Genomic DNA, 25,618 nt, shown 5'->3' with positions numbered 1-25,618 from the left:
TAGCTCCCCCACAATCAACCCTTCAACATAAAGAAAGTATGTTAGTTTATATGTATAAACGTTATTTTCATATTACACAAAGCAACAGCGTCAGAAAGGTTCAGGTATACGGAAAAACTGATTTCTCATTGTGGAAGGTGGGCTGATTTGTGGATGGTTGGCTTACGAATATACAGTTAGCACACGGGTTATTGAGCCTCCAACGTGGCATCTTGTCATAGTCAAGTGGCATAGAGAGTCTCTTGCTATCTCTTTTCAACGCTGCTGCTGCTGCATCGCTTCGCTGGATTTCAAAAGTTCTTTTGCCGTTACAGCACATGAGCGTGTGCTCTCTCTCGCCGTTTCTCTCTGCTGACAAAACACTTTTGTATGGTTTCTGCTCTCTGTATATGAAATTCAGCTAAAAGCTTTTTAAAAAGCAGCCATGTTGATTTTTAACCGTCCATGTGTGTGTGTGTGTGTTTGTGACAGAGAGTGTGGGAGTTGGTCTCTCTCTCATAATTTAACTGATTGGGAAGATACGTTTGCCTGCTTTTTTTCCTTCTTGTTTTTCTGTGTTTATATCTCTTGTTTGTTTATTTTTCATGCATATTTTGTTTGCTTTAAATGCTACCTAGAGTGAAACGTGAATCGGACTTGGGAATATTGCATCGAATCTCTCGAAAAAGGGTTCTCTGTAATAAAGATCGAAGACAAAAAGACAGTGAAGCCTATGCATGAATAGCCATTGCAGTTGTAATCACTTGGAAAGGGTGAAAAAAATTCAACCGGCTTTAAAGATACTTACAAATAATTTAAATACTCAGCATATCTTATGGTTTTTTACGGTCGAGAAAATATGTAGCTTTCCAAAATTATTGATATCAGCTTAAAAATTAGTGAGTAAGATTTCACTTGAAATTGCTTTACATAGCGATGAAGGTCTTTCAATCTTGGCATTTCCTCGTTTCAATTGCATTTTATTAAAACTAAACTTTCATAACTTATTAAATATTTAAAACCAACTTCAATTTTGACAATTGGACTTGTTCTAACACATCAAATGCTATTTATTTAATTTGTGAAAGTAATGGCTTTTTGAACATTTTCAGTGTTGTCCTTCTGTTACAAGCTCCACTTTAGCTTTCAAGCTTTGCATTTTTTGCAAAAACAACTTTCAGCTTCAGTTCGCGGCTCTCTCGAACTCCCTCTCCTTCCCAATAACTTTAAATTTTCAAAAAGCACCACCAAAAAGCTGTTGTTGTTGCTGCTGCTACTGCACGGTGAGCACTCATGTTGGCTCTCTGCCTTGCCTCTCTCGCAGCGGCAGAGGCGGCGGCTGCGATTTCGACGTCAGCGTTTTCAGTTATGCTCTTTCCATTCAAACACGAAAATCGCCTTGAAGTTACAACTTCGAATCGCTTTGGTCGCTTGGGCTTTTATTTTATTCCGTTGCTATATATTGTTAATTGTGTGAAAAATATTAATTTTTGTTCGTGCGCCTGTGGGGACTCAGTTTTACCCAAAACAGAACAAAAGCTGGCTAAATTGTTTGCAACAGAAGCCTAAACAATTGGCAAAGTCAGACACTTAACTGAACAAACAATACCGAGAAAAGAAAAAAAACGGCGAAACGTCTCGCGCGCATTTTTAACATTTTCACTCAGTGAGAGAGAGCAGAAGAGAAAGCAGAGAGGGAGAGAGGCGGAGTTGCTGAATAAGAAAGAAGCCCGCATTCAGCAAAAGAGAGGGGAGAGACCTTACTCTCTAAAATTTTACCTCTCTCAGCACACATATAAAAGAGCTCCCTAGTTCGTTGTTTTGTTTGTTGGGTGCTAAAGACATAAAAATAGGCCTACAAATCGAACACCTTAAAGTGCATGTGTTATTGCAAGTGAAACTCATTAAAAGGGAAGCTGGTAAAAAGAAAAGACTATTAACTGTTTGCACACGCACACTGAAATCAGTTGTCGTTGCCGCTCTCCCGAAAGTGTGTGTATATATCTAATAAGAAGAAGCAGCTGCGACCTCCTCAAACAAATTTGTCATATATGTAAATATAAGAAAAAACAAAAATACCAACCAAATTCCATACATATCAATAAAAAGCATTTAACATAAAAAGTCCTTCAAACTTTTAAAGAAACACGTCGTTTACAACGCATTTCACTATCGTCATATCGATAATGAAAACTGAATCCGGCAGCAATAACAACAATAATAATAATACTACCGGCAGCAAAATGGATTTCGATATGTATCCAAGTATTTCGGGCAAGCAACAGGATCCCGTTCGCGAAGTAGTTATGAAATATATCGATTACTTTCTACCAGAGTGAGTATGCAATAGGAACTATGAGCCGATTAGCCGAAAATATGAAATTCCTTAATATGTTCGTATTTTCTGTTAGGTTCTTCTAATACCGGAAAACTTAATAAGAATTTTCCAATTGTGTTCATTCGAAATAAGTTCCGGATCATAATCAAATAAGTATCATAATAATATAAGCAAGACAACCAGTCTCTTGTCTAAGGAGTTTAAGAATAGATAGGAAAAATGATTTTAGCAATATGAAGATCTTCTTTTAGGACTGTGAAATCCTTAGGTCTCTTAAGTTAAACACCTCATAAAAATAGTAACATAGCCTGTGGGAAAATAAACATTGGTTAGATAACGTGTCGGTTATTGTCCATGGTGATCACATACTGATGAAGAGGTCATCGCAAGATAAAAGCTATTTGGCCAGGGAAAGCTATTTGTGGTGGGGAAAACAGTAGCTCTTTTTACTTTTGTTGACAAACGGCATTATCTTTGAGATAAAATTGTTTTGAGCCCACCAGTTTGCTTAAATAAGCTACTAGAAACCTTTTATGGAACTGCTTATATGGGGTTTTGCTATTTATAAAATGATTTGCACAAGCTTAAAGAACTTATTTTTGTAAAGATAGAACATCTATGATATCTTTACTTAAATTTTAATTTGACAGAATTACCTTAATTGTCTTGATGTAGGTTTTTTTTTTAATATAGCGTTAAAAACTCTAATTTTATTAAATGTACTGTTTTGGAGGTTTAAGGTGAGATTTGACGCTGAATAGACTTACGTTTCTGTGCACAATACTTATTCAATCGGAAAACAGTTATATATTAAATCGCCAGATGATTGACAAACCCGGTTGTGACTAATTTTAGATGGGTCCAATGGTTGTTTATAGTAAACTGTCAAATTGGTGGCAGCTAATTTGTGCAATTTTGTGTGAATTGCTAGCGAAAGGAAAACAAACCTAGACAAGTGAGCAAACGACAATTGAGCAGATTGCTATAAATAGATGGCGACAATATACACTTCCGACCCTTAGCTGATGTGATTCTCAGCTTAGGAAATCAATTAGCGAGCTCCAGACATCATAATGATCATAATGGTTCCTAAATTATAACCTGTGCATAGCAACGCTCTTTTATAAGATCTAAGTAAGGCACATCCGATGGCAAATTTTCTTCAAGGTGCTAAGTTGTAGATGCCGAAAATAAATATAGGTATATAATATGGTTGTGTTGATTTTATATGCATACATAAATATTTATCGTTGAGATAAGTCGGCAACGTCTTTGTCCCTAATTATACTGGTAAACTAAGTAACAAGTAAAAGAAATAATAAAACTTGATCTCGCAGGGTTATGGGAAATTGTTTTGTAATAAGAAAAATATAGCAAAAAATCTCTATAACATGCAATTTGTATAACTATTGACAGTTAAGAGACAAGTTTTCTAACTAATTGTTAGGTAAATCTCTTGTTATATCAACTTTAAACCGTACCGAATAATCAAATTATATGTAAAAGACTGGTTACTGCCCGCTTCCTGTCTATGGAGCCTTACATCATCGGAAAACGGGCCAACGCATCGTTAGTTGGATAAAATACTATTTTTTGCGCTGACCTCATTTTGTTTCTGTCCGTTACGTCCAGTTAGGCAACTTGTTGCAAAGCTGCGTTAGCATCATGGGCGGGGAAATCCAGGAAAGGGGGCTCCGAGGAGCAGGCGGACACGCGCCTCTTGCTATGAAGCCTGCCAAGTTGGCGACATTTCTTCGGTGGTTTCGTTGGCACTTTAAGGCTTCCTACAACAAGGCGGTAAAGTGAACCGGTCTTGGTATTGGACCACTTCGTTGCGCCCGAATTTCAGTTCACTCTTTTTCGACTCTCTTTTCAACAGTTTTTGTTTTTACCAGCCTGTTTATATATTTTTGAACCCTTTTTCCGCGTTTCTCTATATAGACGCTTAATTCATTTGGGTATTTTTCAAGATTTCAGTTTTATTTGGGTCAGGGGCAAATGTTTTTTTTTTTTATTTTTTTTCCTCTCTTTTTTGACATGATATTTGTATGATTCCATTTTTATAGTTGCCTCTACTGCTGCGCCTTGTTTGTTTTGTAAAAATCTTTGATATTTTTGGGAGGGCTGTCGGTCAAGAATAATATGATTAAGAAATAATAAGTAAGATCCTTACCTTATGTATTTGTAAATTCGAGATATAACCTACATACATACTTCAAGTTATTCCAAAGACGAAGAAACCAATAAGTTTATCAATTTACATAAATAGGTATATCAATTTTCAAATTATTTAAATATTTAAATGATAAGGTAACATAAGAAATGATAATGGCATTTAAGATATTCTAAAATGTTTATAGCCAAAGAGCGGGCTTCTTCTAAAATTAAGCTAAAACTCTGAAAATCTCAATTTAAAGCCATGAAGTCGAGAAATCGGACACAAATGCTTTCTCCCGTGCCTTAAGCTTTGGCATAACTTCACACGATCGCTGTTTCCCTACTGCTTGTTGTTTATATTTTGCTGAACAGTTTTACGATGTGTTTTGTTTTCGTTCGCCAACTTCCTGGAGTCGTAAAGTCAGTGTCATCGTTCCCGACTCCGGCTTTTGAGACCATCAAATGGAAATAAACACTTCAGAAAATGCCATGCCGAAGTGTCGTGAAATTATCGACGAATTCGGAATCGCAGAGATGGCATAAACATATATGTATGCCAAGTTCTCCTTTCGCTTACATCAGCAATGCCTGCCTGATCACAATTTCGATATCTGTTTTTACTATGCATTCTTTGATTTTGCCAAGTCAGCGGAGGTTTTTTGATGGGCTGGCAATTTTTGTTTTAATGGAGAATAGCCGAATCGGTATCCGCAAGTTTACAATTGCGAAAATGCACAAAACAGTTTGGGGACTCGTGTGAATCCCACAAAAAGTCATCGAGTCTTGGTATTTTGAATGAAAATAGCCAGGGAGAAAATGCCAAAGAGCAGTGACATTCATCAAGGGATTAGCCTGGCACTTGGCCAGAGTTTCATTCACAGAAAATGCGCAAATTCAGATTGATTAAATGGGATTCGAAACCACTTATTGGCGTCGTGTAACTTGACTTCTGCAATTGCCAGTCGAAACAAGTACATACATAAAAGAAAAATGTGCCAGGTCTACGATGGCGACAACTAAAAAATACAGAAAAACGAAACGATGAGCATCACTTCTATTGTTGTTGGTTTTATTGACCTTCTATTTACCTGCATAAAACATTCCCAACAATTTTTTTCCTGCTGCAGGTAGTACATATGTCGAAACGAGCTGAATCGGACGACTCTAGCATATAGCTCCCATGGGAACAAAAAGTTGTTATAAAGAATAAAAGCTGCAAGGGCCTACCGAAGTAAGCTTCGTTTCGTTTGCTTTCGTCACTGACACAATTTTTACTTTGAGGCACATTAAACCTCTCAGACAATTTACCGAATAGCAAATAAATAAATAATCATTTAATTAGCACCCAAAAGAGAAGCAAAAAAGTAAACAAATAAATGACATCACGGTTATTTTTACGAGCGTTCGATGAAGGCGCTTGAACCTTCATAAACTTTGCACTTTTCTTCCCTCTTTTACTTCTTCCTCTTCGTCTTGCGTTTTTATAATGAAAATGTGTACGTTTGGCTTTATTATTTTTTTGTCGGTCGCGTGATTTTGTACCTTCTTATTACTCTTACCTTTCTTTATTTTGTTTTGTTTGTCTATCATACTTTGACCAACTTGGTTTGCTTCTCATGCCTAATTTTATTTTTCTGACTTCATGCTGATAACACCTAGTGAGTTGATAAAGATAGCAAATCAACAATTGATGCTCTAATGATTGTGATGCTGCCGCCAGCTGTGCGTAATAGCTATAGTCTGTATGTGGGCATTCTAATCGAATAAGAATTAAGATGGGAGAAATATGTGAATTTAGTTGTAATGCTTAAGTCAAAGTTACTTTAAATATACATAGTTTGGGAGCAGTTCCACTCCACCGACTTTTGACTTATAGATTTAAAGTTGTTGAGGACTTAACTCACCGGAGTCTTAGGTACGCAAAGTAATCAGATTTTATAAACTAATAATACTGTACTCAATTTAAAAATTTATATTAAGCAAAAAGAAAAAACAACTTAAAATTACTTTAAAAACTGGTGGGGTACACTTTATGCGAATATATTAATCATTGTTGAAATCATTATCTTTCTTGATTTACTTCAAATTGAAAGTAATAAATTCCGGTACTAGGCAATAAATCCATTTTTTTTAACAATTTCGGCTTTATGGGTACTTAAAAGTTCTTAACATACCCGAATACCCACTTAAAATGATTTAATTTCCACTCACATCAATTTAAATTAAGAAGTATGTAATTTGTTGAAATGGCCGAATGAATTACAATTAATGACCATGCGAAAAACCAATTTTCGCCAAAAACTCCGAATGCCCATCAAATAAACAACTACAATCATATAAACGCCATTGACCGGTGTCCGAAATGACATTGGCGAATAAATGTTATTTTATTTTATTTCGTTGGCTTTTGTTTGTGCTCATAGCCCAAAGAAAGAGAACAAAAGTCACGACATGAGTCATTGCACTCGATCGTCTGGATGCAAAGGCGAGACTTTTACTTTTTCCCGCCTTGTTTTTCGCAGGCAAGGCAAGAGATGATATAGAAAGTCGTAAACTAAGTTCCCTTGACTCCTCTGGCAGGTTAAGAAACTTTCCGGCGTTCGTCCTTGTCGGCTGACTCAGGGGGTAAACCACAAGTTTCTCCGCCTGTTTTCGAAAACGTATCGTTTATTATTTTGCATGCCGCAAATTCAGCCCGTACACTGGATTTTATGTTTATTTTTGAATTGAAAAATATTTAGTTTCAATTGGTCTGTAAATATATAACTGTATTGTATTATAAGAACTATATAGGACACAATTAATAAATTAAATAACTATTAAATCATTATCTCATTACAAAAAGTCGTTTACGCTTGACAACCTTTTGTTTAAACTATAAAAATTGATCCCAAGTGATTCATTTTCAATTACTTCACATATGTGAACTATTGTAGAAGCCATCTAATTTGATGACACACTCATATTATCATTACATTTCTATAATTAGAAATTATTGAGTGTGGCAAAAATTTTTAAAACAAATTAAATCGATTATGTTTGATAAAATGACAGACAAGGAAAACAAAACCATAAGCCAAAAGAAAAGACGTTTGCTGAGTTCATTGTTCGATTTTTCATGAACTGATTTTATGAAGTCATTTGAGTTATGGGTCTTAAAAAGCTATTATGGGCTATCGGACTTCGTCCTTGAAAAGTTTCTCTAAACCTCTGCCGTTTAAATCCGGCTCACAACTGAGTTTTTAGGGTCTTCTTAAACCTCAAGGTGAGATAAAACCTAAAATAAATGTATATATTAAATTTCTTAGAACGAAACACAAAAATGTATTTTTTTAAAGCTTTATTTACTGTTCTTTTCACTTTATATAATGCAACTTGGACTTTGAAAATTGCAGAGCTTTTTTTAGTAATTTTCTTTTGTTTTATAATTGTATGTCAATTGATCAACGGAGCGGTGTAACAACTTGCGCTTTTGCTTGCACTCAGTAATTAAAAAAATATGCCAAATCGCTTTTGATTGATCCAACCGTGAGGCAAGAAAAAAATCCGATTTGGTTTCATAAAAGTCATTATATGTGATTTAAATTCGATTCAAAAGTCTTAGCTCTTTTTATACCACTCATCTTTCACTTTGGTCGTATAACAATTTAATTGCTCAGTTGGCATTGCAATTAGATGGGGGAGATTTGCGTTTTATTTGAAATTCGTTTCTTTTTTTTGCGTAGTCTAGGAAGTTTTATTGTCTATTGACCTCAATTTTCGGCTGTCATCAGCAAGTTCAGATCGCCAAAAATAACTTCCATTCGAAGGTCTTCAGCAAAACTCTTTAGGCATTCAAAAAGGCAATTAAAAAATAGGTGTTTGATTTGTTTTTAATTGAGAGGACAGAAGATACTGATTAAATGATAATGGGGTTATTAAATTGTTAAAAGAGGCTAAGCTATTTGGCTATGTTGCAGTATTGCAAATAAACCTGAAAAAATAAAGTAAATTATCTGTATATAAACACATTATATTACAATTAATTAATTCAATTATTTTCCACCCATTTATTTCAGTGCATCTGGAACAAGTGCAGTTGCGATTGACAACAAAATCGAACAGGCAATGGTAAGTTCGAATTCAATTCAATTTGTAATTGTTTTATCTGAGGCAATTATAGGTATTGCTATAAGCTCATAAATTTAACACAAAATACAGAAAAAATTGTCAGAACCAAATTGATAAGACTTTGAAAAATAACATGAAATCGGTAATCTTTATAATGGGCTACAATTGCCATACAAAATTCCTTATCAGCCACAAATAAAAGGAATAATGTCTGAAAACATTGTAAAGTCTGCCTCAAGCGGTTTTGAACTTTTGACCGTGAAAACAGTCGTTGCTTTTAAATACAAATGATGAGTACTCTTATTGATAGTCCCTTCTTAATCTCGATTAGGCAAGGTCTCAAGTCTCAGCAGTCCATAAATAGCTACAAGTAATATGAAAAGCCCAACAAAAAGGTTTTCGAGTGGAGCGAAATGCTCATAAGAAAGATACAATTCAATCAAGTGGCCCTCCTTCTTCATTCTCGGCTATGTGCTGCGAACATAAAGTACGAATTTAGTTCAATTGAATTGAATATGCTCTGTACTGAGTGGGCATGCATTTCAATGGAGATTCTATATTTAGACCCAATTAAAAGACCGTACAAGACTCTCAAAACAATGAACAATCCGATGAAGATGACAATTGTTTTTGAGTCTTTTTCAATGAACTGAAATGAACTGTGCCGAGAGTTATGAATGGAAAACCATTGATATTCATGGTTTACGGCTATACACAAAGAACAATCGAATTGATCTTAAGTGAGGCAATCTAATCGAGTTTGTAATCGCTTTTGCAATCAGTCAAAATAAAAGTTTCAATGATATTAGCTGTTTTAAGGCCATTTTGTTGCTTTTAGACAGAGTTGTTGCCAACCCTAATTAAATGAATGTTGAAGTATTTATTATCAGTAATCGATTAAATGTTATCTGGAAATTAAAACTTTCTTTTCTTTGTGATAAAGTAGTACTTTTAAAAATACGTCATAAAAATGTACTACCTCCCGGAAGATCAATATAAATCTTTGGGAAAACTCAAGAGCACAAGAACTACATAGATAAACAGGCATTTTGAAATCCATAACTCAGAGTATATTCTCACACTCTTCTGTTTTTACCAATTCTTATTTCTCTTTTAATAAATCATCATAATTGCGTATTTATTATACCAAGTCACGGAGTTAATAGAAAATTCCAAACGGAACTTGATGACACATTTTGCGTAGTAGCAACAGCAACAGCATGCAGCCTTTTGTTTTGCCTCATTTAAAGTCAATCAACTTTTCCTTTTCCACGAAATCCAATTGAGAGACAGTGGCCGCATCTGTTGCAGTTGCAACTTGCCACCCATAATGGTCATTTGGGTCAATTCAATTGCTCTCCCCACTTTCTTTGGGCCGCCAGAGTATGTATTTTATTTCATTTCATTTCATTTCGATTCTCTTCTTTCTTTTTGAATTCCTTTCTATTCACCTAGAAACGTTTTTCCCCCTTTTTTCACTTTGTGAAAGTATTTTCCCCAAGCATCCAAGCATCCAAGCATGCTCGTTTTCATCACATTTTGTTCAACACCCCCTCAACTCTCGTTTGCCGCAGAATTTATGCGTTTAATTCTGTTGTTGCCTTTGACCTTGGTGCAAAAATAAATAATAAAAAATGGTGTACGAGACTTTGGGGCTGATATTTTTACGAGCTGTCTTCCCGGCGGCGCTTATCAGGCTTTTGTCTTGTTTACAAAATGGCAGACTGTTTTTCTGTGTGGATTGCTTATCTCTCGTCCGCCTGCAAATGCCACACTTCAGAAATGCCATAAATTGTTTGCCAATTCAAGAGCAAATAAAGCCAAAAAATGTGAAAAATAAGAATTGTGTTTGCTTTGAGATAATTATTGAAATTACTCAAGTCGATCATCGTTTTGTGACACATCGCCAGCCAAATCTCCTCCTTTTATTTGTCTTTTTATTTTTAAAAGTCTCAAAATTATAATGCTTGCTAAGTGAAGTGATCTATTTATTATACATTTTTCACCAGATGTATCCTCAATTTTCTTCAGGAAAGTTCTCTAGCCCCAGCATATGTCGCATATCATTCATATTTTAGGACATTTCCCATTTCTTGATCTCTTTTCATATATATGTACGGTATTTAAACTCATTCCGTTCGGTTCAGTTGTCACGTATTGGACATGAGCACACAGATTGCGGATTACGGACTACGGGTTTTACGGATTGTGGCGTATTCCTTGGCTGAGTCAGAAAGATGGGATGCATTTTTTAGTCATTTGTTGCCTACTCCCAACAAAGGCGAGTCAAATAAAATTTAATTTATGAGCAGCATTCTCTTTGCGACAGTCTTTTCCTGTTTTACAAATGCAAAGTACGTAAAATAAAAGAGATGAGACGGAAGCGTTTTGCTTCCTTAAACATTCGTTATTGTTTATTTTCCTTTTATCACTTTTCAATTAGAGACGTCACCGATTTTTTCACATTTCTCAGTTTTGCTTTGTTTAAATGGAAGTTAATTGTAATGATGATAAGGCCCAGGAAAGACGATTAAAATAGAGTATTCTTGTTGCTTACAGCTCTTTGAAGAACAATCTTTTGCCTATATATTATATAGGGAATACTTGACAGCCACTCTCACGCTCCAATTTTAATGCTAATCTCTCCCACTTCATACTTGTACTACTTACAAATAGAGAATAAAGTAGAATAAAACTTAGCGCCAATGATTAAGTCGTTAGTTATATTCCCGAGTATAGCGATAACGCTTATAGGTTATACTAATATTTAAAAATTGATTTGAACTGACGCAAACAATAAAAGCTTAGGGAATATAATGGACTTATCAGTAAAAACAGCTGGAGTAGATTCTAGACAAGGTAAGATGTAAGCAAAACGTTGGTATGGTTATTGTTTATGATAATGTGAGGACTTGGAAGCGATGAAGGTTTCACTGGTTTAACTGAAATTTTATTAGATAAAGTCACCATAGTCACATTAGTCCATCTGCTTCTGGAATTTCTCCTTAAAAATATTTACAAAGCCCCATAAAAAGTTATTCGCAATTCGGAAACCATAAATACCCAAAATTTCCTAACCAATTTCAACAATTAAAGAAAATGTTGTGAAAAACAACAAGATAACGATGATAAGTCGGATTGCTAAGACAACTTAATGACTTAATGACATTTATGAAGCCCTATTTCGGCCGATGTGCTGATCGAATGGCTTGACTTTTGTCGAGCCCCTGGCTGGCTTTATTCTTCAACTTTTGTGAAAAACAAAATGCAGAGCCCATAAACAAGACCATAAAAAGCATGGCAGATAAGATAAAAATATAAACACATTGGCCTGGTCGGTTTGTGTTGGGTTTTTACCACTCGATTTGTTCGGTTTCTCATATTTGTGCAAGTGTGGGGAGTTTCAGCCAAAGCGAAGTGGGAAAACAAGCCTTAAGAATAGTGTTAAATAATTTACTTTTCCTCGACAGCCAGACACTAGACGATAAGAATGGCAGACAATCGGTTAAAGGAAAACAACGATGGCTGCCTTACACAGACACACTGAATCGCCAGAAAGGCATCTATAGGATGGGTAAACATCGGCCTAAGTTTGCAACCATGCTGTTTATCTCCGGCACACAAAGCGTGTTCTGGCCACGTGCCTATCTAAAGACCTTTCCCTGATCTCTTACATGATTCCACCGGCGCTGGAATCAAAGTTGTCCGAAACGATTCATTTACGGGAAGTCCGAGTATCCATAACCAATGCTCAAGTAGTTACAAGGCATCATTATCCATCTCTGGCCGTATCATGATCTATCGCCCAGTCTGTCTAATTGCATTGACAATGCGCAGCACCGCAATTTTCAAACAATTGACGTCAGAATTCGATACTGTATCTGTATCTGTATCTGTATCTGTATCTGTATCTGTATCTGTATCGTGGGTCGGTCAGTCGGTCGCTTTGTCTATCCATCCCAAGCCCAAAACGGTTCGGACCAGTAAAGTGCTAATTAGACGTGGCACTGCCGCAAAGACTCCCGCTGCGCGTGTCTATCAGTTGATCTAGCCTGGTCTGTATTTTATAGCTATAGTTCTGGTGTTGAGCTCGTGACAAAGCACGAAAAATATCGAAAAAGAGAAATCAGATGGCCTGAAAAGGACTGTCTCCTGTCCTCAATCTATATGTTCTTAAGAAAGGTAGGCACTTTATAAACTAAATCGCTTTTTGCACCTTTACCGAATTTCTCACCAAGTCATTATCGATTAGTTTTAAAAGCTGTTGGAAAAAAATGATTAATGAATACTATCCCCCAATAAGCAAGCTATCTTTTAATTACCGATAATACAATAATTGTAAGGTTTACCTAAGTAAGTATATTGCTTAAGTCCAAATATATCTCAAGTATTACTAACTGTTGCATCATTTCTAGTAGAACACATTAAATGTCATACATTAGACTTTGTAACAGCCACCGTTCTGACGTCATCTATTCAGACTCAAATTGCGTCACAACGTGCAGTGTCTCAATGCCTGGGATGATGATCTCTGCACTATTGTAATACATAATACATGTGGACACGTTTAACCAGAAGAGATTTCTTTAGAACTCGAAGAAATTTGATTCTGGCCTTTTGTTTTTCCCCACCTCCGTCGAGGGCGGCGACTTTTTTTATTCTCGCGAAATGCAAGACGAAAATCGTTGTGATTCGAGGAGGGAGTGTGGGCAAGTAAATAGCACAGTGAAAGGTAGCTAGGCGGGCAATGAGTTAACATTTTCCAAACGTCGATGAGCTCACCCCTCCAACCTTCCAAACCCTCCAACCACCGGCAACAGCAACGAACTCCCAATGACTCACAAATGCCACAATTTAGCGAGAAAATTTCACTGCAATTAGAGTTCATGCGAGCAAAGTTCCCCGAATCGAACTTTGTATGTTTCCTTCAAGGTTGAATCCGTGGGTGTTTTGCAATTGGGTGTGAAGTTCGGTTTTTTGTGTGCGAGTTTTTGTTTGCAATGCAAGCCAAGCCGCCTTGTTGTGCTAGGTTGAAACTTGTTTCGTCCCACCTCCTGCCTGCCCCTTCTAAAAATCCAAGTTAAACACTCTCGTCCAGACCAGACGTTCAACATTTTTTTTTTTTTTCTCCCAGCCAGACGCCCGAGTTCGACGAGATAGCCTTTAGTTTAAGTTGCAATTGTCGTTCAGGCTGCCCGCTGTTTTTGTTTGTACGTGCATTGCAGTTCCAAAAGTGGGTCAGTTTTATCGCCAATACATGTCTACTACTTATATGCCCATGTGCACACACATTTAGACCCGATGCAGTTGATTTTCGTTTATGTTTGCACGCCAGCGGGCCACTGTTGCCAAGTGCTCCCAATTTTCATAATATACAAATGCAAATTGAAACCAAATTTGGTGCTGCGGTCGTTACTGGACAAAAGAGCACTGCGAATGTCTTCATATCTGCAGTTCTGCACTTCAAAGTTCACTTTCAATTGAATTGTGCAAGTTTTATTAAGAAGCCTAACATTTTTTTTATTTTACATGTGCCTAGATTTTGTTTAACGAAATGTTGGACCAGTGAGATTTCAGTTCTAGCTAAAAAAATTCTTTACGAAACGTATACACTGTGCCCAAAGACCATCAACTCACATTAGAGCAGATAAAGTCAAAACACATTAGGGAATTCAGCTTTATCTGCACACTTTGGGAAATTAATTTTGTGCGTACATTTGAAAAATGTATCAGGGAATTTAAAAACTTCAAGGGTCGGCATGTAAAGTGGACTTTGAGTCTATTTTTCAAGTTTATCAAAAAATATCAGAGAACGAGAATGTTAAGAAGGGATGTAAGTGTGCCAGCCCCTATAAACTAAATTTAATTTCATATACTGGTATTTAATTAGCAAACAATATGCCTGCCAAAAAAGATTCCTCAATATCAAAATTAATTAGACGTCAACGGCGCATCAGAAGGCAATGAATTTGGCTATTTAATATTTGCTAGGGGGTTGTTTTCAACCATCTCTCTGCTTTGACAGCCAGTTTCCTGTCTGCGTTAATGCGGAACTTAAAAACCACAACGAAATGCCTAATGTTTGCCAAAAACATTTTCTAAGTCACAACACTTTGACTTTCAGCCTGGTATTTATGTGGGTTTTATTTTTCTCTTGACAATGTTAAATTTTAAACAAGTTTTGTGAACGTCACAAACTGGTTTGACTTGGCTAGTGGTTAAATAAAAACGAAGTAAAATTAATTGCATTACACGCAGTCGTTCGATTTGAACGTTTGTCTTCGGTTAATACCCCAGTCGGGCAAGTCAATATGATAAATGTGGCTTAGATGTATTGACCTTTGTGCCATATACTCTGAACTCTAGCCGATATCTTCCGTCTTTGTGTTCGCTACACAATCAGGCGAGAGAAATCATTAAAAAAGCGCTTTAAAAATGCAGGAAGCAAAGCTCAATGTATTCTTAATCGCTTTTAATTTGCAAACATGTGCGCTGATGATAAATCAAGCAAAACAAAAGGTAATCAAGAGTGAGCAAAAATAAGCACAAAACCCTGAAAAGTGTTTTTCAACTTTAGCTTGGCAGCCTCTGCCCTAGACCTTTACACTGCTCTCTTTGACCTTTGGTGTCGTTAAACTATACATCTAAAATGTTTGTGGGAGGTGTGTCAAATAAAAGGGGCGTGATCAACAGAGTCGATTTCTCCCCTCGGGTGAACAATTATTTTTTTGGCCCATGGTCTGTGTGCCACTTTGCACAACAACTAAATATGTCAATCAGCTGTCCACCTGTCACACACAACTGTACTTGACAACCACTAAAGTTTTACAATTTTTTGCCCATTTTCTCGATTCTCCAATCGTGTTGCCAAGCAGCAACTCAGCAAATTATTATTCATTCACGCAAAAATTGTTTAAAACCCAAATGAAAATATTATTGGGAAATGACAAAAACAGTTGCTGACCTAATTAATACATTTTTTTTGCCATACGAAAAAGCTCCCAAAACATCATACAAAAATTGACTAAAAATGCTATAAATAAAAGCGAATTTATTTTTTGCTAAAGCTTTAATCTTTTGCAGTTATGCCTGTGTATATATTTTAAGTAATTTATTATGGTTAAATTGATGGCAGCAATTTGTCTGGTTCAGGGTCCGATTTGTGGATTGGTTTTTCGGGGTTTTGTCGGCACTTGCTTTCTAATTGGGCTAATGACATCACAGTGAGTTTGGCGGAGTTACTTAAATTAACTTAATTGAATATTCACTAAACAAATACAGTTGGCTTTTGTTAATTTCAATTTCAAACAAAATTAAGGGAACCCCTTTTAACTTCAAATACCTTAATCAATCATTAATTATTAACAAATGCAAGCACACACATATAATTTATTATATGCCTACAACCAATTAAGTTTCGCATTTTACCATATTTTCAAGTGCATTGCTGACATAAATTAATTGTAAACGACGGCAACGCCATCGACTGATTTAAATACATGCGTTAATCGATTTCAGTTGAGGTGCGACGCGCTGTTTTTTTTTTTTTTTTTTTTGTTTATTTGGGGGACCTGTTCGACAACTTACTTGCAAATGATCTGAACTGGACCCAGCTGATCTCAGCCGAGTTAAGAAAATCAGAAATTCGCTGCGTGTGCGTGGCGTGCGCGTTGGCAATTGGCCGAGACACACCTACCTTACGCTGGGGTCCGTCCGACTTATACACATGATTTAAATTTGGCCATGATCGAACACCAACGCGAAACGCGTTCGGCTTGAGACATGACGATCTCCCCCCCTCTCTCTTTCTCTCTCTCTCTCTCTCTCTCTCTTATCGTTAAACTTAAAAAAGATTTTGCAATGGATGATTAATGTGTGTTGGCTGGCTTGTTTGTTTATTCCCTGCCTTTGTCTTTGACTTTATTTTTGGGCCTTTTGCATTTTAATTGACACCAATATGTCATTCGAAACAACACGAAACGAACTGGCAGTTTGAGGCCCCCACAGAAAGTTTTTTCCGAGCATAAGCATTTCTATTTTGCTATGGCCCAGCCTTTGGTCTCGGTCGCAACGAAAACAAAACGCCAATAAATATATCAAAGAGATATGTGTGTGCTTACGCCTGTGTGTTTAGACCCCCATATAAAACTGTAGCGACTTTAGCTTCCGCATTATAACTCAACTAAAGACCTATTGAGAAATATTTGTCTGGCTGCGAATAGCGGGGGAAATTTTTATTAAGAAACATTCTAAAAGATATAGAAATTATTCGAAACACTTAGTTTCTGTTTTGAATTTGACTCGTAAATACTTTTAATTCAATCAATCAATAACGGATTCAATACAATATTAAAAGTGTTTATTACTGGCAAGTAGCCGGTACATTTCCGACTTTAAATCAATTTAAAAAATGTTTATGGCAGAGAAGCGGTCTTATCAAAGCTCTGTTAGTTCGATTTTCCAAAAAAAAAGCCCTTTTTCTGTAAACGTTATAAATAAATATTTTTCGTTAGTGAAATTCCAAGTATAAGAAGCCATATTTACTATATTTTAAGGCAAAATATTCAGAGAAATATATTTTCCCGCTGACAGCTTTATTTATATGTTTAAGAAAAAATTCGGAATTTCTTTTGTTTACATATTTTTGACACTCTTTATTCTTCCTCTTCTCTTTGCAGGTAAGCAAAACAAAATTTCATAAAAATGAGACAGCTATTTCTGCTGGTCTATGGTCGCGTAAGTCAATTAGTTACCCATATATACATATAGATATTCTTTTGAGACAGTTGAAATTATTCCACACACAAATTGAATAAATTTCAATCAAAACAAAAGGGAAAAATGCTACAAAAAATTCCACACAATAATTGAAGAAATAAAAATTATGTTGACATGTTTGAATAGTTCTTGTTATGGTGGGAGGGAATACTCTATATTGGCCGTTCTGACAACCTATTACCGAAAATAGATACTTAGCATACAATATATAGCAAAACAAAATAATTAAGCTATTTCGCATTAGCTCACCAAAATCATCCAAATAGAGCATTATAAAATATTTGTTAATGAACGAATTTTTAAGCATCCTAACTGTGTTCTTGCTTAACAATCACACTGTTTTTACATATCATGTTATAAATTTGCGTAAGAACCCTTTTTTTTTTGTAGAGTATGCTGAAAAGAACTATTTACCCGAAAGCTTAGGGTGCAGACCACTAAATAGTAAACACACAAATCGAACGATACTCACACATGGACTTATATCAAATAGTGTTATTGTGGCTGCCTCGATTGGCCTTGAATAATTCATGATTATTTGTGGGCATTTTTTGTTGTTCGCTTTTGAGTTTTAATTTTTCATTAATGGTTGTTTTTGTGGGGCTCTTCATTTTGTTTTGTGTGAAGTGTTCTCCTTTTTTGTGATTCCTCTTTGTTCTGCTTATTTGTTTACCAAGTTTTGAGACCCTTTTGGCAAAGGTGAAAGATAGAACTTTTGATTTGTGACCAAATAGGTTGGATAGGTTTAATCGTTTTCTGGGAAAACTAATTGGGGAAGACCAAACTGTTTGGAATATTTGATATTAGGAACACAAAGAGATTATTTTAAATCTTATTGGCTGGGGAAATGATTTGTATTTAAAGTTCTTTAAATTGAATTGAATTGAATCTGATAGCTTGTACTATGTTCCATGTCACTAAACGCAATTAGAATAATTTCATGAGTAATTGGTTTTTAGCGTGTATGTCCTCTAGTCAAAATTTGTCAAATAAGTGGCCCAAATATTTTTCAATTGAATTATAGCACAAAAAATTGTCACAAGGATAAGATGCAAACACAAATTCAATGCAAATTCAATGAGTTTTTTTTGTATTAAACCGAAATAAACAAGAGGAAAAAGCAAGAATCAGAAAAAAGTAGCAACATCGGAAAAATTCAGGTCAAGATGAAAGTCTATTCAACCAAACAGCTTAAAAATAAACCAAGAAAACGAGGCATACATATGTATATTCGAGATATAATATTTATATAGAAAGGATTTCCAAGTGAGGTTAGACAAATATATTTTAGCATATAAACCTTGAGAAGTCGAGACATTTTCTCGGTGCCTGACACTCGGCCCGAAGTTAATTAGCCACACGTGCCGGTCGTATCTCTTTACAACAAATTCGTGAGCATTCAAATGCAATTAGCGGGCGGGTCCCTGTATCTTTTTCTACCTGCAAGTTTCTGCAACCTGCGCCATCATAAAACGATTTAATGGCTCGCCCAAAACTGCAGCAGCCGGACGATTTAAATGCAATTTGCGCTCGTACTTTTCATTTTTTCCTGTCCCGACTGACGCATTAGTTTCGCATCTGATGAGTGGCCAAAAACCAGTATTCGAAAAATCTTTAATGACCTGTTGCGGGCAATTCTGGTGCGGTCAAACAAAATTAAACTAAATACTGGCATGCACTCAAAAATCGACTGAGCGTTCATTTAAATTGTTTATTTTCTGACAAAGGCCTAAGGCTATTATATTTTTTTAGAATATGTTTCGTTTTCCCAAAGATCCGTTGATTTTAGTATATTAACTAACAGCCTTCTTCGAAATCTATTTTTTTATGTACCACTAAACCAATAGTTCCTTGACCAATTTCTTTTCCCATCCATTTATTTGCTTTTTTTTTGATTATACATAGTTCCCAGTTTTTAATTTCACTCACCTTTTTTTCCGATCACGCCACACCTGTCCATCATCTGTTTGCAACTTCCGAAAATCAAATACCTATTTGATTTGCTTGTGCCAAATAACGTCCGAGACAAATGTTTGTCATAGTCAAAGAAAGGGAAACCGTTTGATGGACGTATTGACAGACAGCTGCTTGGACTAGTATACTAGCCGTTGTACACACAGAAAAATATATGTATGGCTCTTTCTTCAAGGTGTTCCCTTGGCCGCTCAACACAGAAAAGCCTCTTATCAACTCCAAATGAAAACGGAACTACCGAATGTGCTTATCAAAGTATATAAGCAAATGCCAGCTAATCACAAGCAAAACTTGTTCTAAGCAGACTCAACTCAACAGCGAATTCTTTGTTTATTTTGATTTTTATTAAATTTTGTTGTTTCACAGCTGCTGACGTATGGCTGGCTGCTAAATGGCCGACAATTGAAATTCATTAAAAGTAAATCAAAAACGAAATATTCTGAGAGGCAATTCTCAGCTGAAAAACTGAAACGCTATCAACTCATCTGTTTATGTCTTCTTATCAGTTTGCCTTCTTGTCTAGCTGAACTGTTCGGAACATCTTTAAGTGCGATTTACTAAGTGAATTGAGTTGCTTATCAGCCAGCTCATCCCAGCTCACCTCTTGCGTGATTTGCGTGTCCAAAGGCAAATAGAACAAGCATATTGTATGGAATTGTAGAAGAAAAAACTTTTCTATCTTCTCTTAAAATCAACTAAGTTTGTTTACCTCAAAATAATAAACAAAAATTTTAAAAGATAAACTACTTATAGGAATAGTTGTGTTGTTCTCACCATTTATTTTACTATAATACGTAGGCTTGTTGATCTGTCTAAATTTATATATATAACTTATTTAAAATGATTAAATTAAACCTGGGCAGATGTAGCTCAATATATATTTTTGACTGGCGAGTGTCTCGTTGATTTTCATCTGTTTTGAATCCACGTGTATTGAATTGGGGGCAGGGGATCCTCTTTTAAAACCTGCTTACAAAGGGCTTATCAATTGTATCTAGCCGTCAGTCAGTTGTAATTGTCTAAATGTATCTGTAAGATACTGATACTGAGAGACACACGCAAATAGTTTTTTTTCCTTTTCAATATAAGGAAATCACTAATCAAAACGTTTTCTGTCGATTGGCTAAAGTAAAAGAACGGAATTTCTAAACGAGCTCAATAAATTGTATTTACTGGAAAAAATAATTGAGTGTAATAAAAGAATAGTTTCAAAATGGAATGGATTTCTAGAGAAATTGGATGGCAAAAAATGAAATTGTCAAGATTCGCTTGATATTCTTTTGGAAACTTATAAGAGGATTTAACGAGATTGATATAATTTTGATTGTTTAACGAAATCTCTTTAACTTATATGTGGTCAATGGAAAATTACAACGAAATTTTAAAACATTTTCAGTTGAGATCTCGAGCCTCTCCTCTTGAGATCATAACCACTTCAAAACGCTGTCAAACTCAGTTAAATAATATACAAATGGTTACCTTAAAATTGAAATAAAAATAAACTATATTTTTCACTTCCAGTCCATCTTCAGTCCGACCGGCTGAGCAGAAAAACACTTGTAAATTTCCACTGTGTCTGAGACTGTCTGTCTCACCTTTCTCTTGCCCTACCCACCCCTTTCGTTTTTGGCTACCACATTTGTTATGAATTGTGTATTATGTCGGAGACTGCACGACGACTCACTTTGTACCCTTCACCCCTTGCCCCCACTTTTATGGACTTTTATAGCTGTGTTTTCGAGGACTGCAACTTAGACAACCTGTCAACGGGTTGTTGTAGGTTTTATACAGTGATAACCTATCTTATCAACACTGCGGCCTATGGAAACCAATTAAAACTCGTTTAAATGGCCTCAAAGTCCAGTCAAACTATCTACAAAAACAATTGCCATTAAATCTACAAATTTTCCCACATACGAAACGTTAACTTTTCTCCGGTGATCATCTAAATGTATGACACGCGCCGTTAAATGAATCAGAATTAATTGTTTTACATGCGAGACACGCTTTCATCTCCAATATACAACGCTAAAAATGCATATTAAATGCGATAGTATCGTTATTATAGTTAAAAAGAAATCTACATTTAATTGTTAACTACAAAGTACCAACTAATTCTAGTTCTGTAAAGAGTTTTTGTAACTATAAATAATATCTTTTTTTATCAAACCCGTTTTGTGGAACAAGAAACAAAATTGTTCTATTAAATGTTACAAATATTAGATACAAATTACAAATATTAGATATGTACATTGTCTCGATATTTCTTTAAATTGCACACAAGATACTGCCCTGCCCCACCACACCCATCAAAATCGAACACATGCGAACACGTGTTGGGGGCGTGCGAAAATCAACAACGAAGTCAACATCAGAAATGCTGTAATTTTCCACACGCCTTTTCTTTCTCCTCGACTCGGACTTTTAACTTTCATAGATTTTTCAACAATTTTATAACTTTTCCGCATGTGTACAAATATATTATGAGTGTGTAAAAGGAGGGGGTGATGATTTCCACCGCTCACTCCCTTTTTACCCCTCTTTGGGATGTGGTCAGGCTATTACAAAACATTTGGACTTGTTATTGTTGCTTGCTCGCTCTATCTCGGCCTCCCTCTCGCTCGCACCACCCCCTTCTGGTCGTGTTTCAATTTTTATTGATTGCCAGACGCGGCGACGATTTCGAAATTTTCATTTGTTGATTCAAAACACAAATACACAAACAAAGAATGTGCATTGTTTTTGTTGCTTGAATTTGTATGCAATATATGTGGCACTTTAATGAACATTGTTTACATATACAGTCGTCAACAAATGCACGCTAAATCTGTGTGTACAGAAAAGCTGTTAGAACTGACACAAGCCAGCCATATAGGAAAGTTTTTTGAATTGCTTTCAGCATTTTCCGATGTGATTGCCAGGTATTTTGCTAGAGCTTAGGTTAAGATAAACTGATAAAAATAAGATAATGTTGATATTAATGATGAGCTAGTCGGACCTATCATATAACCGCTAAAAAACTTAACTTTTAAAATTTGATAACTTATCAATTTCTTTTTTTTTTTGAATAAGAGCTACATATCCAAAAATATGAAGTATTACTTTTTTAGGTAACATATTCAAACTACTTTCAAAATCAAATGTATACGTTTTTTTCCACTTTAAAATCCGGAACTGTTTTTCTCCATTCAAGCAATTAGCAATTCCTCAAATAAACGCCCCTCTTCACTCATCACTTCAAGCTTCCGAAACGCAACTCCTACATCCAAAAGTACCCACCCAGAACTCCCCACCACAGCCCAACCCATTGAAATTCCAACTCGATATCCCATCTACGCAGTTTGCGTAGCAATTAAGAAACTCTTCCTAGCAACCTACGATTGTTGACAAGTTATTTTACAGCAGAACATTTGTTTATTTAAATGTGCATTTAATTGCTGTTTTCTCTGGCGGTGGCTACTAAAAATATTGTTTTCTTTAATTTGTCTTTTAAATTTTTAACGCGGATGTTTGTTTCTTTTTCGTTAAACAATTGTTGATGCGTTGCCTGCCGTTCGTCAAGTGTATTGTAGGTTCCTATATAGATCGAAATCTATATGGCGTGTATGGATTGACAGAAAGCGCTTCCTTCAACATGTGCATGAAATCGATACGTTTCGTTCAAGTTCTGCTCATTTTTGTTTTGTTTTTTACATTTGGTTCTGCGGGCTCTTCCTTTCTGATTATTTGAAGCCCTTGAATTTTTTCAGCAAATTTTCTAAAGGTAGCTTCAATTGTGTGTCAAGGCTTAATTTATATGCAATAACAATTTTACTAGAATATTTTAAAGGCTATATATTTATATATTTACTATAAAAATCAATGGAAATATGGAAACCACAAAAATACCATTATTTCTAAATGCAACCCTGACAATTCAATTATGTAAAGTTTTGAAATTTATCGAGAAATTTTGTTTACTGTTTACTTGAACCGACTTAATGCGGTTAGGGGGAAAACGCAATGCGCAAAAGGTAAGAAAACCCACCCCACCCGAAGAAATGCCGAAGTAACCGAAAACCACCGCGTGGCCAGCGAAAAAGTATCTACAAGAACGTCCCACCAAAAAATAAAACCGAAATAAAATAAAATAAAAGAGCGAGCGGGAGAGCGGGTGAGCGAGCGAGTGATAAACAAAAGTGTCGTAAAGTTTTTGCGTCGCAGCGGCTGAAAAAAACATATGTATGTATATTTTTTAAATAACAAAAAACCGGCTGGCGGCTGGCTGTTCTGAAATTCAGTCAAACATTTTGGCAAATGAGCAGCCCCAAAGTCAAATGTATATATATATATATGTATATGCATAGATGAAGTCTTTGTAAATTGATGAGAAAACAAGGGGGAAGAGTGGTGCGTCAAAACAAACAGAGAGTCGAAGTATCTCAGTATCTTTGTATCGGGTAAATGCTGATGGACATACGGCCAGATACAGATACGGATACAGAAGAGAGCCGAGCCGCAGAGCGGCTGAGTGGGTGCGCAATGAGAGTGCGACAGAGCGCTCTCTTTGACTCAAAGGCGCTGCCATTTTATATAAAATCGGCGCTAATTGCACGCAGACGTTCAGTCGCCAGTTTCGCTCGCTACACGCCACATCGCCAGCTTAGAGTTGGCCCCAGTTTCTATATATTAAAATAAAAACAAACTGCTAAAACAATTACATTTTATACCACCTAAAAAAACAAGCCAACCGGAGTCTCACTCGTGAATTATATTAATTCGTTTTAACCAGACGCAAATTGCTAAAAGCAGTAAATTAAACCAAGAAAAGCTCCAATATTGCAAAAGCTCTGCGCCGGTCTCGTAAATCTCACAAAAAGCTAAGCAGTGAATTCAGTTTTAGCTGAACTTTTGCCATACAAACACAGCCCGAAAAAGGCCAGAAAAAAACCAGAAAGAAATAAAATAAGTGAAAATACATATATACATACATTTACCCAACTGTGATCAGACTGAAATTTTTGAAAAGTGCGACTACAGTGGGAGAAGAAAGTCTCCGAAAAAGATACCAAAAAAATCGTATTCGTTTAACTCCCAATTAAACCCAAAAATCCAAAGCCAAATATGATGGGCACAATGTCGCTCCGCCAGCCAGAGAATTGGCTCTACGAAATCTGGCAGAAGGGCTACGACAGCCCCTGCTATGTGATGGTGCCCAATGCAAAAGTATGTATACCTCGCAAACCCCCTTGAAAAAAAACCCCCAGTTTACCTTGACTAGATGCAGTTCTATTGATTTTTTGTTCGAATTTCGTGAGGCTGCGCGCGTTTTCGTGGCGATTTGCTGGCGACTTTTCAATGTCGTCAAAGGCAACCGAAAAAAAAGAAACACGTTACTTGTGCTGTCACTTGTCAATTTATTTTCGCTGAAAAATTACTAAACTTAAGTGCAAAAATAAAATGAGACACCACTTCCTTTGCTTTGAACAAAACGAAAGAAGAGGAGTTTAGTCCTTTGTTCTTCACAACAATGGAATATAATTTCTACCTAAGGACCCCCGACAAGTGTATAGCAACAAAAAAAAAACCTCAACGCGTTGGTCGCCATGTTTGTTTGAGAAATGCAACCGAAAAAAAAAACGAACTGAGAACTGCATGGGACTGAGACTTCGAGAGCAGAGATACCTCTGGAGAAGCGCGTGACCCGACCTCAGAAGGCACCAGCCAACCCAATCCAACCCGCATCTCCAGACGTCTCTCTTTTCTCCGCCCGAGTGTGTGTGGTGTGTGTATCTCGTCCCGAGTGTGTATAATTAGCATTTATTTACTCTAAAGTGGTGTTCTGCCTGCCCTGCCCCTCTATTTCACTTACCTGAACCGAAGTTATCTTTTTAGGAAATAACCCCTATAGCCTATCTGCCGAGATTTTCTCTAATCCCCTGAGATGGTGCAAAAAGCTGATAGAGTGGTAGAAAAACAAAATTGAGGCACACCTGCCTTCGTTTTTGAACAACAATTTAATAAAACGCCGCCCGTGGTTCTCCCTTATATGTCATATTTTGCGTTCATTTATTTTTGTGCTTTTTTGCACCTCATTGTTAACAAGGCAAAGCGGTATCAACCGGTTTGCATTTGTTAAATGCGGTTGCCATTGTTGTCAGTTGCTTTTTTGCTCACCAATTCCTGTCTGCTACGAGTTTTATCAAATTGATTTTTCTTTGACTTCTAATTTTGGTAATTTTGCACTTATTGAGCGGTCAAGCGAGGGAATGTGTGTGGTTCTATAAATATAATTTGGTATTT

At 36.1% G+C, this 25,618-nt stretch overlaps 1 protein-coding gene across 9 annotated transcripts in view; it reads left to right on the top strand.

The window, feature by feature from the left end:
* Window positions 1–25,618, top strand: part of LOC108138098 (protein bunched, class 1/class 3/D/E isoforms) — a 96,603-nt gene that overhangs the window by 68,437 nt on the left and 2,548 nt on the right. For 7 of the 9 annotated variants that reach the window (XM_017260084.2, XM_017260086.2, XM_017260085.2 and 4 more), the window contains one exon: window positions 8,533–8,584. In XM_017260084.2, the coding sequence (XP_017115573.1) occupies window positions 8,533–8,584 (52 nt within the window). Of the gene's footprint in view, window positions 1–1,432; window positions 2,315–8,532; window positions 8,585–23,927; window positions 24,542–25,618 lie in introns of those variants that run through there. The other 2 variants (XM_017260093.2, XM_017260094.2) reach the window with 2 other exon arrangements.

Source organism: Drosophila elegans, unplaced genomic scaffold (assembly GCF_018152505.1).
Source record: "Drosophila elegans isolate 14027-0461.03 unplaced genomic scaffold, ASM1815250v1 contig_814, whole genome shotgun sequence".
Lineage (NCBI taxonomy): Eukaryota > Metazoa > Arthropoda > Insecta > Diptera > Drosophilidae > Drosophila > Drosophila elegans.
Note: the sequence above shows the minus strand (reverse complement) of the source record. Positions and strands in the feature narration are given on the sequence as shown.